Source organism: Dipodomys spectabilis, unplaced genomic scaffold, assembly GCF_019054845.1.
Source record: "Dipodomys spectabilis isolate Male_0828 unplaced genomic scaffold, ASM1905484v1 ptg000023l, whole genome shotgun sequence".
NCBI lineage: Eukaryota > Metazoa > Chordata > Mammalia > Rodentia > Heteromyidae > Dipodomys > Dipodomys spectabilis.
This window is the reverse complement of record NW_024870700.1, coordinates 4,784,136-4,800,278: the sequence shown is the minus strand read 5'-3', so window position 1 is coordinate 4,800,278 and position 16,143 is coordinate 4,784,136. Positions and strand designations below refer to the sequence as shown.

Genomic DNA, 16,143 nt, shown 5'->3' with positions numbered 1-16,143 from the left:
TTTAAAAACTGACCTTTTACTGTTTAGAAAAGCTAGCCTATATTCCTAGCTACTCAGGAGGCAGAGATCTGAGGATTGCAGTTTAAAGCCATCTGGCAGGAAAGTCCATAGATTCTTGCCTCCATTTAAGCAGCAAAAAAGCCAGAAGTTGGAGCTGTGGCTCAAGAGGTAAGGCACTTACCTTCAGCAAAAAAGCTTAGGGACAATGCCAAGGCCCTAAATTAAAGCCCCAGGACTGGCACAAAAAGTGTCAGAAGGGAACACAAGACTCTAGGAACTGTGCAAGTCCTCTTCATATTTTTTTTTCCAGCACTCAGTAAAGTAGAAAATAACAGAAGGAATTATTTAGAAAATCTTGTTTTATTACACAAATCCTAAATTGATATCATAGTTTGAAACTTCATACATAAGCAGTTTCAGTCTTGGTTTTTGTACCCAGATTTCTTCTTTTAAGACATGTGTTTGTGCATGTTACATACTTTAGTTTATTACTAACATCACAGTAGCTAGTTATATTGAGTTTTGAGGATGGGAGAATTTATTGGGAATGATCCTACCTATGCTTTGAATTCTCAAGTCTGTTAGCTGTTGGGGAACACCTATGTCAGTTTCCCCACATTATTAGTGGTGGTCAGGTCTTTTGCATTTACCTTTAATTTGGTTAGTTTAAAATTTGCATCATAAATTGCTTTCTCATCAGTATAGATACAGGGTCTATCTAGTTAAATGGCTCAGGCTGTGCAGAAGTGCTGTACTACACACGGACTTGCCTTTTTCTTTTCTTTTGGGTCCGGTCATGGGGCCTGAACTCTGGGCCTGGGCACCGTCCCTCTGCTCTTCAGCTCAAGGCTAGCGCTCTACCACTTGAGCCACGGCACCACTTCCGGCTTTTTTCTTTTTGCTTATGTGGTGCTGAGGAAAGAACTTGCCTTTTTCTTACACTTTAAGAAATCAGAACGAGAAGGCTAGTAGAGCTAAGCTAGGTAATGGTCTTCCCGCAAAAAAATTAGTTTTGGGAGTCTGCACAGACAAGGCAAAGTTAATTACCCAGCCACCACCTCCCGGACTCGTGCGGCTGGTCATGCCAGAGTATCCCAACGGCTGCTGCTGGCTACGGGCTCTGGGGCTTGGGGCGCTCAGACCCTGGTCAGTGCTGCCGGCGGCCGGGCCCGGTGCTCGGGTCACCGGCGGGCCGCGTTGCCGGGGTCCCGGGCAGCCAGCGGTCCATCCGCGGCCCACGGTGCGCGCGGGCTCGGATGGAGGGGGATGGAGGCTTCGGCGCCGCCTTGGATCGGCACCTTCCGACTGCCTTTTCATCCTGGGGTCCCGTACGGGCGGCAGCTCTCCAACTGCAGTCAGCTTCTCCGCCGGCGGAGGAACCCGGTCGGCGCGGTCGGCCTTGCCGTCCTGCTTTACGGCAAGAGTGCGCGCGTTTGCGACAGCGTGACGCAAGCGAGTCTTGGCGGGAAAAAACGCTGCGTTTGGATCTGCGTGGTTGCGGGCCCAGGACAAGTCTGGTAAGGATGGGCGGCCGTTGTGGTTCCCAAGTGCCCGAAAGAGCTAGTTAAAGGTCTAGACTCGCGAGGAAGGGCCGACTGAGAGTGTTATCGCGATGGCGGAAGGGGACGGGCGGATGCAGCGGAGGAGGGCAGTTTCGGAGAGGGATGGGTGTGACCGTAGGGAGGGTCCCCCTTGCACCGGGGGACCGCAGACTCCCGGGCTGGCCTCCGAGCGCTGGGCGTCGAGTTTCTGGGCCCTGGCCTTTTCTTGTGATTCTCGGGGCAGTTGGCCCCGCCCCGGTTTCCTCAGGGCCCTGGCACTGGTGAGCTGGCGGTGAGAATGAGACCCGAGCTGGTGGTAGGAGGGGCCGCCCTGGCCTTGTTCGTTCGAATTCCTGCCCTTAGGCCAGATTCGCCCCTCCCTGCGCCTGGGCAAAACTTTACTTTTTCCCTTGGGCCCTTGGGAAAGCGGAGTTCAGCTGTGTGGGGAGAATGGGGATTGAGGGTTTGACGGCAGAAATGCCTAAATTTAGGCTTACAGTTGCATAGAATGTGTTGGAGATGTGCGTGGAGCCCTAGGGCAGCTGTGGGGAATCCTGTGTGGATGTCTAGAGTAGGGTGGTGATCGGGACTTAGACTCCTTCCCCTTTTCTGGGTTGCTGCCTTTTACAGCCGGGCTGATTGGCGGAGTCATGGCAGTGCCCTTTGTGGAAGACTGGGACTTGGTGCAAACCCTGGGAGAAGGTGCCTATGGAGAGTAAGTTTGAATCCTGATTTTATCGTGCCTTCATGCTTGATTTTCGAGCCTGCGGTCCGAGTATGTATTTATTGTTTTGTAATTGTATATTGAGATATTTGCACTTGGAAACATTAGTGTGTGAAGTTACATAAGCTTTCCTTAAGGATCCACACTTTTTTCTCTCTTTTACCCCTCCTCCACTCTTGTGTTTGTTTTCTTAATCTTTGTTTAAAAAAACAAAAACAGCAAAACAGCCTAAGATTTGTTGAAGCTATGGTTTTTGTAACTAACCACATTGTTTTGGAGTTTAAGTGTGGTGGCTAAATGAACAAATGAACCGACTCTGGGGAAGACCTGCCTTGTTTTTTCCTTACTGGCTCCTGTTTTGTAATCCTCGGCAAGGTTTCTAATATTACTGTGTGCTTCTATTTCCTCATATATGAAAAATAATACCTTATGCCTGAGCAATTACATATCTGTAGCATGAAATTAGTAAATATTAAGGTGATGCTGTTATATCAGTAGAACACATATATATGTAAGTAATGTGTATACATACCTGTGTAATGTCTTTTATCAGAGGTTAATGTCTTGAGTGTACAGGATAATGTCTTTTTTAAGAGTTTTAAGTATACTATTTAACAATTGAGAAAGGAATAGTATCTGTTAGAACATGATAAATGGTTTCTTCTTGGTGGAGAAAGTAATAGTTTGGGATAAAATAGTTTGGGATGCCACAGTTAGTCTTTTAAAGTTTTTTTGTTCACCTTTTTTTTTTCTTTTTTGCTAGCTTATCACTTTGTAGTTCACTGGCTCTGGCTCAGATCATCTTGCTTCTGAGTGCTGGAGATTATAGGGAAACCCATTAATCTTTTGAAGCTGGGATTATAGGCATGCATCATTAATCATTTGAAGTGTTAAAGGAAGTAGAATTCACATGTTGGAATGTTATAACTCTTCCTTTTCTTTTTGTAGAGTTCAGCTTGCTGTGAATAGAATAACTGAAGAAGCAGTTGCAGTGAAGATTGTAGACATGAAGCGAGCCATAGACTGTCCAGAAAATATTAAGAAAGAGATCTGCATTAATAAAATGTTAAACCATGAGAATGTTGTAAAATTCTATGGTCACAGGAGAGAAGGCAATATCCAATATCTATTTTTGGAGTACTGTAGTGGAGGAGAACTTTTTGATAGAATAGGTATGGAAAAAATTTGAAATTTAAATAAGATATAAAATATTGAAATATTTACTCCAGTAAATTTTCTATAAACCAAAGTTTCTGAATTTGTATTTTTAATCTTAGGTAACTAGATGGTCAGTTTAGAATTACTTAGATAACAGTAAAATTGAAGTAAATTGTCATTTTTTTTTTTTTTTTTGCTTTTGCAACTTGCACTGGTCTGAAAGAAAATAGTCATTTAAAGAAAACTTTTCTCAAGTTATTTGTAACTTAAATGGTCTTGTTCCAGATTACAATTTAAGAATGATAACTAGTTTTATGGTGATGTATTAAAACATCATTTTCCTGAGCGATATTTCTCTTTTTAAACTTTCTAGTTTCAGGACATTGTATATATTTACAGATTAAAAATAATAGCATGTTTTTATATTTCCCTTTGTTTAAGAAAAATAATTGATAATTTTCTAGGATTACTTTAAGAACACTTTGTTATACTATTTAAATGTTCTCTGAAGATTTAAAGGATTGATTAAACAACATTGAAAAGTACATAAAATATTCTGTGGATTTAAACATAATATTGTATAATAGCAATGATAATTATTGTGTAATAATATTTTTATTATTATAGTACTAGTGTTTGAACTTAGATCCTTGTGCTTGATGACCAACAGTCTAACACTTGAGCCATGATTCCAGTCCAGAAATTACTATTTTAAGACATAGCTTCACTGTGTAGCTTAGGCTGAACTCAGACTCACATTTCATTAGCCATACCACCTGATTGCTGGATTATCACTGAGCAAATGAGTATCACCATGCCTAGCTTTAAGTATTTAAAAAAAATAAATTAAGTATTTAAATATGTTTTTATTAAGGATTCGTTACTATTAGAATCGAATGTCAATTTTAGGAGATAGTTGCGAGTAAATGGGATCATTTGAGATTAAAAAGTAACTGACAAGCCAGGCACTAGTCAATGCTTAGCTACTCAAGAGGCAAGATCTGAAGATAGCAGTTTGAAGCTAGGAAAGTAGAAGTAGAGCTGTGGTTTAAGTGGTAGAGTACTAGTCTTGAATTTAAAAAAAAAAAGGCTCAGAGACAGAATCCCAGACCCTGAGTTCAAGTTCCAGGACCAGCACAAAAAAAAAGAGCAATAACTGACAGAACATTTTTTAATAAGATTTTCTTAAAGGGACTTCACAGGCATTCATGGCTTTCTCTTGAAATGAAGTGTCGTTCTGCTAAGTAGTGAAATTGGCTTAGATTGTCCTAGACTTCCACATTGCCAATTATATTTCAAGATTGAGACCACATTGGCAATTATATTTCAAGATTGAGAGACATAGTAGCATAGTGTTTGAACAACTTAAGGGAGAATATTTACTAAGTAGACCAACATTGTCTTAAGAGTAAAATAGGAGCTCTATAAGATATGCCTTAATATTCTTGATTTGGGTGGTAGTTTGTTATTAAGAATTTTCCCAGGCTGGGAAGGTGGCTCAGTGGTAGAGTGCTTGCCTTGCATGCATGAGGCCCTCGGTTCGATTCCTCAACACCACATAAGCAGAAAAAGCTGGAAGTGGCACTGTGGCTCCAGTGGTAGAGTGCTAGCCTTGAGCTGAAGAGCTGAGGGACAGTGCCCAGGCCCAGAGTTCAGGCCCCATGACTAGCAAAAAAAAAAAAAGAATTTTCCCATGGTGTTAGTTTAGGAAAATATGAGTTACTTTTTTTTTTTTTTTTTTTACTATAACCTGTTGCAAAAGTACAATCATAAATGTCTAGATATAAATTAAGAAGCTATGATTGATTATATTTTTCCAGTAAGCTAACTTTCAAAATTCCTGTAGAGCCAGACATAGGCATGCCTGAACAAGATGCTCAGAGATTCTTCCATCAACTCATGGCAGGGGTGGTAGGTACAGTTACCTCTTTTCCTTAAAGTTAGTATGAATAAAGCAAGTTGCCCATTTCTAGTATGTCTCTCTACTTTTTCCTTAGGTTTATCTGCACGGTATTGGAATAACTCATAGAGATATTAAGCCAGAAAATCTCCTCTTGGACGAAAGGGGTAAGTTTTAGCACTTTGTCATTGCTACATTTCTATATAGACACACAAAGCAGCAATATCTATTGAATGAAAGAATTTAGGTGACTAAGGAAGGGTCAAATCTAACAAGTTGTTTTCTTATTTTCATTTTTTTTTTTGCCACTGCTAGGTCTTGAACTCAAGGTCACTTTTGGCTTTTTTGCTACCACCTCTACTTCTGTTTTTTTTTTGCTGGTTAATTGGAGATAAGAGTCTATTTTTTTTTACCCTAGTTGGTTTTGAATCACAGTCCTCAGATTTCAACTTCCTGAGTAGCTAGGATTATAAGCGTGAGCCACCAGCACTTGACTATTCTCTTTATTAATTTTGGTCATTTTCAGATAGAGAAGTTCTTCAAACCTCAAGTGTCACCATTAATATTTCCAATAAAAACAACCTTGTAAGTACATATTTGTAAATCTCTTTTTTACCCAGTACTATAGCCTCTTTTTGTTTTGTTTTTGTTTAGATAACCTTAAAATCTCTGACTTTGGCTTGGCCACAGTATTTCGGCATAATAATCGTGAGCGTTTGTTGACGAAGATGTGTGGTACTTTACCTTATGTTGCTCCAGAACTTCTGAAGAGAAAAGAATTTCATGCAGAACCAGTTGATATTTGGTCCTGTGGAATAGTACTTACTGCAATGTTGGCTGGAGGTAAGCGCTATTTAGTTATGCTAAACTTCTGAAAGTTAGACTTACTCTACCAAAATAAATCCATATTTATGTAATAGTATTTGAGTAGTGTCTTAATCACCTTGGGCTGCTATAATAAGATATCAAGGACTGAGTGGTTTATAAGTAATAGAGATTTATTTATCTCTTACAATTCTGGAGGCTGGAATCTGGGATGAAAGTGAAAACATGGTCATGTTCTAGTAACATTTTTCTTCCTGGCTGCAGAAGGCCATCTTACTGGGTCCTCACATGACATAGAGCAAAGTGAGTAGAAGGAAGCTCTCTAGTGTTTTTTCTTAAGAGCACAGATCCTGTCTATGAAGACTCCCACTGTCTTGGACCTAATCACCTCCAGAGATACCACCTCCACATATCCTATTGTGGGTTAAAATTTTAACATAGGAAGTTTAGGAGGGTAGGGAGAGTATAACCTGCAAGGGTTTTTTGTATTTAATTGAGATATTTACAAATTAGCATACATGGGCTGGGAATGTGGCTTAGTGGTAGAGTACTTGACTAGCATGCATGAAGCCCTGGGTTCAATTCCTCAGTACCACATAATCAGAAAAAGCTGGAAGTGGCGCTGTGGCTCAAGTGGTAGAGCACTAGCCTTGTGCAAGAGAGGCTCAAAGACAGTGCCTAGGACCTGAGTTCAAGCTCTAGGACTGGCAAAAAACAAACAAACAAAAAAAAACCAAAAAACAAATTAGCATACATTAGCTGTACAGAAGGTTTCATTATGGTATTCCCATACATTATACCTCTATCAGTCACCTTTATTTTCCCCTCCTAGTGGTTTTTAAATGAGATATAGTTATGAGGTAAAAATTACAGTGGCTATCTCTCTTAAGATAACATCCTCCTCAAAGCCCTCTGGAGACCAAACCTAAGGTCTTACACATGCTAGGCAAACACTCTGCCACTGAGCTTACTATTTACTACTCCCCAGGGCTCCATTTTTAGAGCAAGGAATGAATCATCTATCTTTGGAGCGCCACCAAGGCTCTGTGAAATAGTTTCTTAGTTGGAAAACTATACTGAATTATAGTAGAGGCAACATTTTATGGATTTGTATGATTATTTTTCCGTGATCTCTATACTGTATATATACTTATAAAAACACTCAGAGAACTGTTTTTCATTTTTAGAATTGCCATGGGACCAGCCCAGTGACAGTTGTCAGGAATATTCTGATTGGAAAGAAAAAAAAACATACCTCAACCCTTGGAAAAAAATCGATTCTGCTCCTCTGGGTAACTGGGTTATCTTTATTGAAAGTATTGATGTCCTGGATAATGAAGCCTTGTGCTATTTGAATTTTTTTCCTTACATTCCTTTTCTGATTTAACTTTTAGATAGTTAGAAAAATAACCTTTGATACTTTTTAGAAAATGTAAATAAAAATTAAGAAAGAAAACCCCCATAATTCCAGCACTCAGAAACAATAGTTTTTTAAAGAATATTCTGATATGTTTTTCTGTACTTTGTTGTAAGTACATATAACATGTATGTTAAGTATGTGTTATTTGTAAGTACATGTGTTTTAGAAAAAATTTAATCTTACTGCATGTATTTTATAATATTTTTTATTTTAATGCTCTCTGACCATTTTCCTATGTCTTTAATTATAGGTATCCATTGTTTTTTTTTGGGTCCGGTCGTGGGGCCTGAACTCTGGGCCTGGGTGCTGTCCCTCAGCTCTTCAGCTCAAGGCTAGCACTCTACCACTTGAGCCACAGCGCCACTTCCGGCTTTTTTCTTTTTGCTTATGTGGTGCTGAGGAATCGAACCCAGGGCCTCGAGCATGCAAGGCAAGCGCTCTACCACTGAGCCACCTTCCCAGCCCGGTATCCATTGTTTTTAAAGGCATCATTCTGCCATGTATATATGCCTTATTTTTCCAGATCATTCTGTTGAAGATTTAGATTTTTTGCCCCCAAATTTTCATTTAGAAAAGAGACTTGATAGGCATCCATTAATCTGAATCTGAATCAGAAGCAAAACTGTAGGATAAAAGGTATATGTAGGGGCTGGGAAGGTGGCTCAGTGGTAGAGCGCTTGCCTTGCATGCATGAGGCCCTGAGTTCGATTCCTTAGCACCACATAACCAGAAAAAAAAAGCCGGAAGTGGTGTTATGGCTCAAGTGGTAGAGTGCTAGCCTTGAGCTGAAGACCTGAGGGACAGCGCCCAGGCCAAGAGTTCAGGCCCATGACCGGACCCAAAAAAAAAAAGGTATATGTAGTTTTTTAAAGTAGTATGGTTTACCTTACTAAATTATGTTCTAAAAATGTCATGAGTCTGTCAGTTTACATTAAAAAAAAAGTTTTTACTATGGTGCTATTTTTTAATACGAATGAAGTTGCATAACCCCTCCCCCCTTTATTTTTCTTTTTTGGGTCTGGTCGTGGGGCCTGAACTCTGGGCCTGGGCACTGTCCCTCAGCTCTTCAGCTCAAGGCTAGCGCTCTACCACTTGAGCCACAGTGCCACTTCCGGCTTTTTTCTTTTTGCTTATGTGGTGCTGAGGAATCGAACCCAGGGCCTCCAGCATGCAAGGCAAGTGCTCTACCACTGAGCGACTTTCCCAGCCCCCGCCCCCCCTTTTTTTTGGCTAGTTTTTTCTTAATTTCAGCAAGGGGATTTATGTTTTTCCTTTGAGGGCTTGTATCCTTTGACCTCTACATTTGTTACAAAGTATTTTCCAAAATGTATAATTTATCTTCATTTTTGTTAATTTTGTTATTGAAGAAGTACTGTATTTCTCAAATTAATAATCTTGTCATTTTTGGTTTCTGACTACATTCTTGTTTTCTCCTTCTAATATTATACATAAAAATGTTTTCCTATGTTTTGATGTAGTATTTTTTTTTTTTTTTTGGTTGTGGGGCCTAAACTCCACTTCCAGCTTTTTCTGTTTATGTGGTGCTGAGGAATCGAACCCAGGACCTCATGCATGCAAGGCAAGCACTCTACCACTGAGCCACCTTCCCAGCTTGATGTAGTATTTTTATGGCTTCATTTTTAAATTGAAATTTTTTGGCATATTAGATAATTTTAGTATTGGGAAAAGTATGAATTTTTAAAATTTATTTTATTTTTGAGACAAAGTCTTACCAGAAAGTCATTGAACTTGCTAAATAATACAAGCTGGCCTCAAATTGACCTTTCTGCTTTTGCTTCCTAAATACTGAGATTAAAGGTATAGGCCAGCATGCCCAGATTATATTAATTTTTTATTGTAAGTATAGACAGCAGCAATGAACAACTGTGTGAAATTAAAACAACAATATGGCAACTTTATTCTTTCCCTTCTCCAGAAATCATATGCAGACTTAGGCCCAAAAAGAATGTATTCCAGCTGAGTGCTGGTGGCTCATGTCTATAATCCTAGCTACTCAGGAGGCTGAGATCTGAGGATCACAGTTCAAAGCCAGCCCAGGCAGGAAAGTCTGTGAGACTCTTACTTCCAATTAACTACCAGAAAATCAGAACTGGTGATGTGGCTCAAGGTGGTAGAGCACTACTATCCTTGATTCAAGTCCCACAACCAATACACACAAAAAAGAATGCATTCCTTACTGTAAGCCATAGACTTTTCTAATTAGCTCACTCTTTTGTAAACGTTTCCTATGTTTCATTCTCAGCTCTACTTCATAAAATCCTAGTGGAGAATCCAACAGCAAGAATTACCATCCAGGACATCAAAAAAGATAGATGGTACAATAAGTCACTCAAGAAAGGTAATTTTCTTAAAAACAAAAGCATTTTCTCTAGCTATGATAACAGTCATCTTCATCTTCATGGGAAATATAATTTCTGGAAGAGAAAACAAATATAAAGAGTAATTTTATTAATAACTACAAATGAGAAAGTTGGGATACTAAAGCTAATTGTGGCCAAGTCTTAGGGGAAAAAGACTTTCCTTCCTGAGAAAATGATAGGAAATTTGAGATTTGAAGATTAAGAAAATGACAAGGGCTAGGAAGGTGGCTCTGGTAGAGTGTTTGCCTTGCATGAGGCCCTGGGTTTGATTCCTCAGCACCACATAAGCAGAAAAAGCTGGAAGTGGCACTGTGGCTGGAGTGGTAGAGCATTCGCCTTGAGTTGAAGAGCTGAGGAACAGCGCCCAGACCCAGAGTTCAGGCCCCACGACCAGTAAAAAAAAAAAAAAAAAAAAAAGAAAATGACAAGGACATATATTTAGTTTCAAAAGATCTTTTGTGGGAGCTAAGTACTAGTGGCTCACACCTATAATCCTAGTACTCAGGAGGCTGATAACTCAGGATCACAGTTCAAAGCCAGCCCAGGCTAGAAAAGCCCATGAGACTCATCTCCAATTGACTACCAGAAAACTGGAAGTGGTGCTGTGGCTCAAAGTGGTAGAGTACTTGGCCTTGAGCAAAAGAGCTCAGGGATAGTGTCTAGGCCTTGAGTTCAAGGCTCATAACCAACCAAAAAAAAAAATCTTTTGGCTACTAGTCTTTCTTCATCCTCATCATCATTAATAGTATTTTTGTATGTCAGTATGTGTAAACTCAGGGCCTACATTATTGTTAGGCTTTTTCAAGGCACTTTTGGATTTTTGCAGGTTAATTAGAGATGAGTCTAGCTAGGCTGGCTTTGAACTTACTAAGAAGCTAGAAAACAATTCTGGAAATGTTTTTTGTCTTTTAATGAATAGGAAAAGGCTGAGTGATACAGGCTTTTACAGTAGTGGCTTAGATGTGAGAAGATAGGAGCTCATAGTGGGTGATTAGTACTGGCATTGGAGAAAAGGTGGATTATTCCAGAGCTGTTTAAGAACTTGAATTGCTAGGAGTACTGAGGTCTTGTACACTTTGTTTCTGATAACTAGGAGGAAAAATAGATTTAGGGAGAAATTTAATTTGTTTTTAGACATATTAAATTTGAGAACCTATGTAAAAATTGCTCATTAGAACTGTGTGTGTGTGTGTGTGTGTGTGTGTGTGTGTGTGTGTGTGTGTGTGTGTGTGTGTGTGTGTGTGTGTGTGTGTGTGTGTGTGTGTGTGTGTGTGTGTGTGTGTGTGTGTGTGTGTGTGTGTGTGTGTGTTTAAAGAGGTAGGACTTAGTAGACTTGAGGCATCACTTTGGGAAATTTAAACCAAGGGATTTTCAGTGGGTTTTAAAAGTGGGGGAAAGAACATCTTGAGAATATTGTAACAGAGGCTAAGGGAAGGAAATAGATAACATTGGCAGGGACTGTTAAGTAAATTCATAATATGAATCCTAAATTTTCCATTGGATTCCATTGGTGATTTATTCATGATCTTAACAAGAACAGTTTCAGTGAAAGTAGTACATTCTGGAGCACATTGAAGTGTATGGGAGATGTGAGCACTGTGAATAAGAGGAAATGGGAGAATGGGAATTTAGAGACAATAAGGAATTTTTATCTTTTTGTTCTCATTGAAGGCCAGCTCACCCCTGAGGATACTGCTTCTCTAACCAGTGCATGTTTTCTTTCCCACACCTTGTCCTCGGGTTTGGAGCTGGAGCAGCAGATATCTTCTTTGTTACTTTATTCAGTCTTCTTATGTTCTTCCCTTTTCCATTTAAAACCTCATCTTATCAGACTATCATTCATTATTCTCCTCTTACTATAATCACCTTCTGAATGAGTTAGGGTATTAAAGGGATCATTCTTTCCAAGTTGACTTGTAATTTTGTCTTTTACTTTTTATTTTTTTATGTAGACCAGGCTGACCTCAAATTTGTTATCTTCCTGCCTCACTCTCAAGTGGAGTGCTAGGATTGTAGACATGAACCACCATGCCCAGCTTTGTTATGGCTCTTAACAATTTGTGAATATTCATTTCGATGATCCTTTCTATATCCTGAATTCATAATTTCTTGACTTCTCTCCTTTGATACTCTTATCTTCAGATATCCTGCTGTGATACCAGTATATTTATTTCTGGCTTCCTTCCTCTAATAATCCTTGATTATATGTGGATGTAGAATACATTATACTATCTTTTCACTTTTTTATTCGCCCCTACATCCATTAGTTCCATCTTTACCTATCTAAAATTCAAAGATCAGTCATTGTGAATGACTTCTTTGCATTCCTCTTTTTTTTTTTTTTCCTTTTTTGTGCCAGTCCTGAGCTTGACCCATGAACTCAAGGTCTAGGCACTGTTCCCGAGCTTTTGTGCTCAAGGCTAGCACTCCCACTTGAACTACAACTTAATTTCTAGCTTTTTGGTGGTTAATTGGAGATAACAGTCTCATGGGCTGTCCTGCCTGGGCTGCTTTTGAACCTGATCCTCATATCTCAGCCTTCTGACTAGCTAGAATTATAGGTGTGAGCCACCAGCACCTGGTACATTCCTCATTTTCTACTTTTCCTTTTTTTGTTGTTGTTGTTGGTCGTGGGGCTTAAACTCTGGGCCTGGGCTCTGTCCCTCAGCTCTTCAGCTCAAGGCTAGGGCTCTACCACTTGAGCCACAGCGATACTTCCAGTTTTCTGGTGGTTTGTTGGAGATCAGAGTTTCACAGACTTTGCTGCTCGGGCTGGCTTTGAACCGTGATCCTTAGATCTCAGCCTCCTGAGTAGCTGGTGTGAGCCACCAGCGCCCCGCTTGTCCTTGTTTTTTGTACATTAAACTCAACCCATTTTTGGGGGGGGGGGGGGAGCTAGTCCTGGGGCTTGAACTCAGGGCCTCAGCTCTGTCCTTGAGCTTCATTTTGCTTAAGGCTACTTCTCTACAGCACCACTTCTGGCTTCTCTGAGTAGTTTATTGGAGATAACAATCTCATAGACTTTCCTGTGTGGGTTGGCTTCAAACCACAATCCTCAGATCTCAGCCTCCTGAGTAGCTAGGATTACAAGTATGAGCCACCAGCACCTGGCTTCAAGCCAAATTTTTTATCTACTCTATCCTCATACCTGTTGATGTTGGAGAAATATATATTCAACAATGATCATTTTAATTCAGAATCTAATCTCAAATGGGCCTTTAATGCTGCTAGTATTTATATTGTCTTTCCCTATTACTTTTGAGAATTTTTTAGTAGAAAAAGAAAAACTAATGAAGCCAGAGAAAGAGACGAAATGCTAGACAGTAGCAAGAGTTGATTTATCTGTAGAACAATTTATCTATAGTAATAGGGCACACAATAGGGTCTCTGTGGGTAGAGATGATGGTAGGAACTTGCAAAATTCTATTCAGCTTGCTTCTGTTCCTCAGTGAAATAGGAAGTATCCACAAACTCAGATGAGGGAAGTACTGACAGTAAAAAAAAAAAAGTTCTGATTATTTAGCTAGATCTTTGTCTTTATAGAACATCATGTGCTAACTATAAAAGAGGCATTAAAATTGTTGCCTTGCCAGGCACTGGTAGCTCATGCCTATAATCCTAGCTACTCAGGAGGCTGAGATTGTGCAGTTTGTGCAGGAAAGTCTATGACACTCTTTATCTCTAATTAATACGTAAACACATGCATGCACACACATATATATACACACACAAAGCCAGAAGTGGAGCTGTGGCTCAAGTGGAAGAGCGTTAGCCTTGTACACACAGAGAGGCTCAGGGACAGTGCCCAGGCTCTGAGTTCAAGCCCCAGGACTGGCAATAAATAATAAATAAATGTGGCTTTAGCATTATAACCCTACATTTGGACCATACAAGTCACAATTTATGAAGTTTGGGAAGTTATAATCGACAAATCTTAATTTATTATTTGACTACATTTCTTGTAAAATTATGTACAAAGAGCCTGTCTTTGTCTTACATAACTACTGTATGTTTAATACTTAGAGTTAGTTGTGGTTTTATGAATTCAAGTTGCCAGTAGGGTTAGTCAAAACATATCTGCATAAAAAAGTTTATATTTGTTTTATTTTTCAGGGGCAAAGAGACCCCGAGTCACTTCAGGTGGTGTGCCAGAGTCCCCTAGTGGATTTTCTAAGCACATTCACTCTAATTTGGACTTCTCTCCAGTAAACAATGCTTCTAGGTAAGAGTGATAAAATTGAAGTAGTTATTGAATGTAATATTCCCTAGTAAATGCTAATATAGTATATGTTTTTCTTAATAATGACCATAATTTTATCATTGAGATTGATTATGTGATATAAGAAAGGTCTGATCAGCTTTACTTAATGGTATATTTTCAACTCTGTGAAGTAGTGTATGTCTCTAGTCCCAGCCATTTAGGAGCCCAAGGGGAGGGAATTGTGACCTCAAGGCCTTGCCTCAAAAAACAAAATAAATGAATAGTTGAAAAAATAATAAAGCTTGGTTTTATTCGGTGTACATAGGGTGATAAGGCAGTCAGGTAACTTGAGGGGATGGGTGGGATTGGTAAAGTTTGGAGAGATCAATGGAAGGGGTGACATTGATCAAGATGTGTACAACTACTTAAAGATACCTTTTAAAAATTATGCTAAAAACGTAAAAAAGAAATGCTTAAAAACCCTTTTTGCCTTATCTTAATGTTTCAGTGAAGAAAATGTGAAGTATTCTAGTTCCCAGCCAGAGCCACGGACAGGTCTGTCCCTATGGGATTCCAGTCCCTCATACATCGATAAATTGGTACAAGGGATCAGTTTCTCTCAGCCTGCATGTCCTGATCATATGCTTCTGAATAGTCAATTACTTGGTACCCCAGGATCCTCACAGGTAACAGAACTTAAGTTTCCAAATTAATAGTGGTTGCTGTTGATTTTTATTATCTCAAGTCTTTTTCTTTTTTTAATCTTTATGTGGGAACCTGGTATATAGCATTAATATTATAATTTATACATTTTTGTTTTTTGAATAAGGAAGAAAGAAGAAGAAACCTTCATGAAATATAATCCTAAGTCACAACAAAGAAATTCCAGAGTAAATAGTTACGATATGACTATTTTTAGTCACAATGGATTCATTTAGCTTTCTTATTTGACTTTAGAATCCCTGGCAGCGCTTGGTGAAAAGAATGACAAGATTCTTTACCAAATTGGATGCAGATAAATCTTACCAGTGCCTGAAAGAGACTTGTGAGAAGTTGGGCTATCATTGGAAGAAGAGTTGTATGAACCAGGTATGTTTCACTGATTTTTCACTGTCCTTTTTTTTTTTTTAATTGTGAAAATACCGTACAGAGGGGTTACAATTACACGGGCAAGGTAGTGAGTATATTTTCCTCCTTTGTTTCCCCTTCCCATCCCTTCCCATCTCTCAGTATGCACCACCCCCTGCCAAAGTTGTAAAGTTCGTTTTTCGACATAACGACTTGTACATCTCATTGTTGCAATGGCTCCACCTCTATCCCTATTTAAACGATTTGTTTTTGCCCCTCCCCTCCACAAATTATACCAATATCAAATACAGTGAGAGCAGGGGTTATGCTGTGGGGGAGGGATCACTGTGTCTTTATGAAGAAAATTATGTTATTATGAAGATAATTAAATATTTGAATAAAAACTAGCAATGAATAAGGAATTATTATTTTTTTTTTTTGTCTTTTGTGCTGGTACTTGGACTTGAACTCAGGGTCTGATAACAGTTCCTTAGCTTTTTGCTTAAGGCTGGCCCTCTACACTTAAACCGCAGCTCTACTTCTGGCTTTTGGGTAGTTAATTGTAGATAAGCGTCTCAAAGACTTTGCTCCCTTGACTTTTTTTGAAATATGATCCTCAGATCTCAGCTTCTGAGTAGCTAGAATTCCTGGCATAAGCCACTGGTACCCAGCTAAATAAGATGTTCTTTATTTTAATAACATTTCTTCAAAAACTGGCTGCAGTTTGTTATTTGCTGTTGTTTACCAGTACTGGGGTTCATCTCTCCTGATCCTACCTACTAAATTTTATTGTTTCTATTATTATAATATAGTTACATACATTGACATCCTAATCTGTCTTTAGCTTTTAAAAATGTTGATGTCATGAAAGACAAATACTGGGGATTATTATGTACTAAAGGAAACTAAAGCAGCCTGATAACCA

General features: G+C 39.1%; 1 protein-coding gene across 4 annotated transcripts in view; it reads left to right on the top strand.

The window, feature by feature from the left end:
• The first annotated feature begins 1,462 nt into the window (after positions 1-1,462).
• Chek1 (checkpoint kinase 1) overlaps positions 1,463-16,143 on the top strand; it is a 41,460-nt gene continuing 26,779 nt past the window's right edge. For 2 of the 4 annotated variants that reach the window (XM_042674964.1, XM_042674962.1), the window contains exons 1-11: positions 1,689-1,822; positions 2,172-2,256; positions 3,214-3,437; positions 5,270-5,334; positions 5,421-5,490; positions 5,978-6,166; positions 7,336-7,440; positions 9,832-9,927; positions 14,063-14,171; positions 14,659-14,836; positions 15,108-15,239. In XM_042674964.1, coding sequence (XP_042530898.1) covers positions 2,192-2,256; positions 3,214-3,437; positions 5,270-5,334; positions 5,421-5,490; positions 5,978-6,166; positions 7,336-7,440; positions 9,832-9,927; positions 14,063-14,171; positions 14,659-14,836; positions 15,108-15,239 — 1,233 coding nt within the window. In that variant the 5' untranslated portion in view covers positions 1,689-1,822; positions 2,172-2,191. Of the gene's footprint in view, positions 1,518-1,687; positions 1,823-2,171; positions 2,257-3,213; positions 3,438-5,269; positions 5,335-5,420; positions 5,491-5,977; positions 6,167-7,335; positions 7,441-9,831; positions 9,928-14,062; positions 14,172-14,658; positions 14,837-15,107; positions 15,240-16,143 lie in introns of those variants that run through there. The other 2 variants (XM_042674963.1, XM_042674965.1) reach the window with 2 other exon arrangements.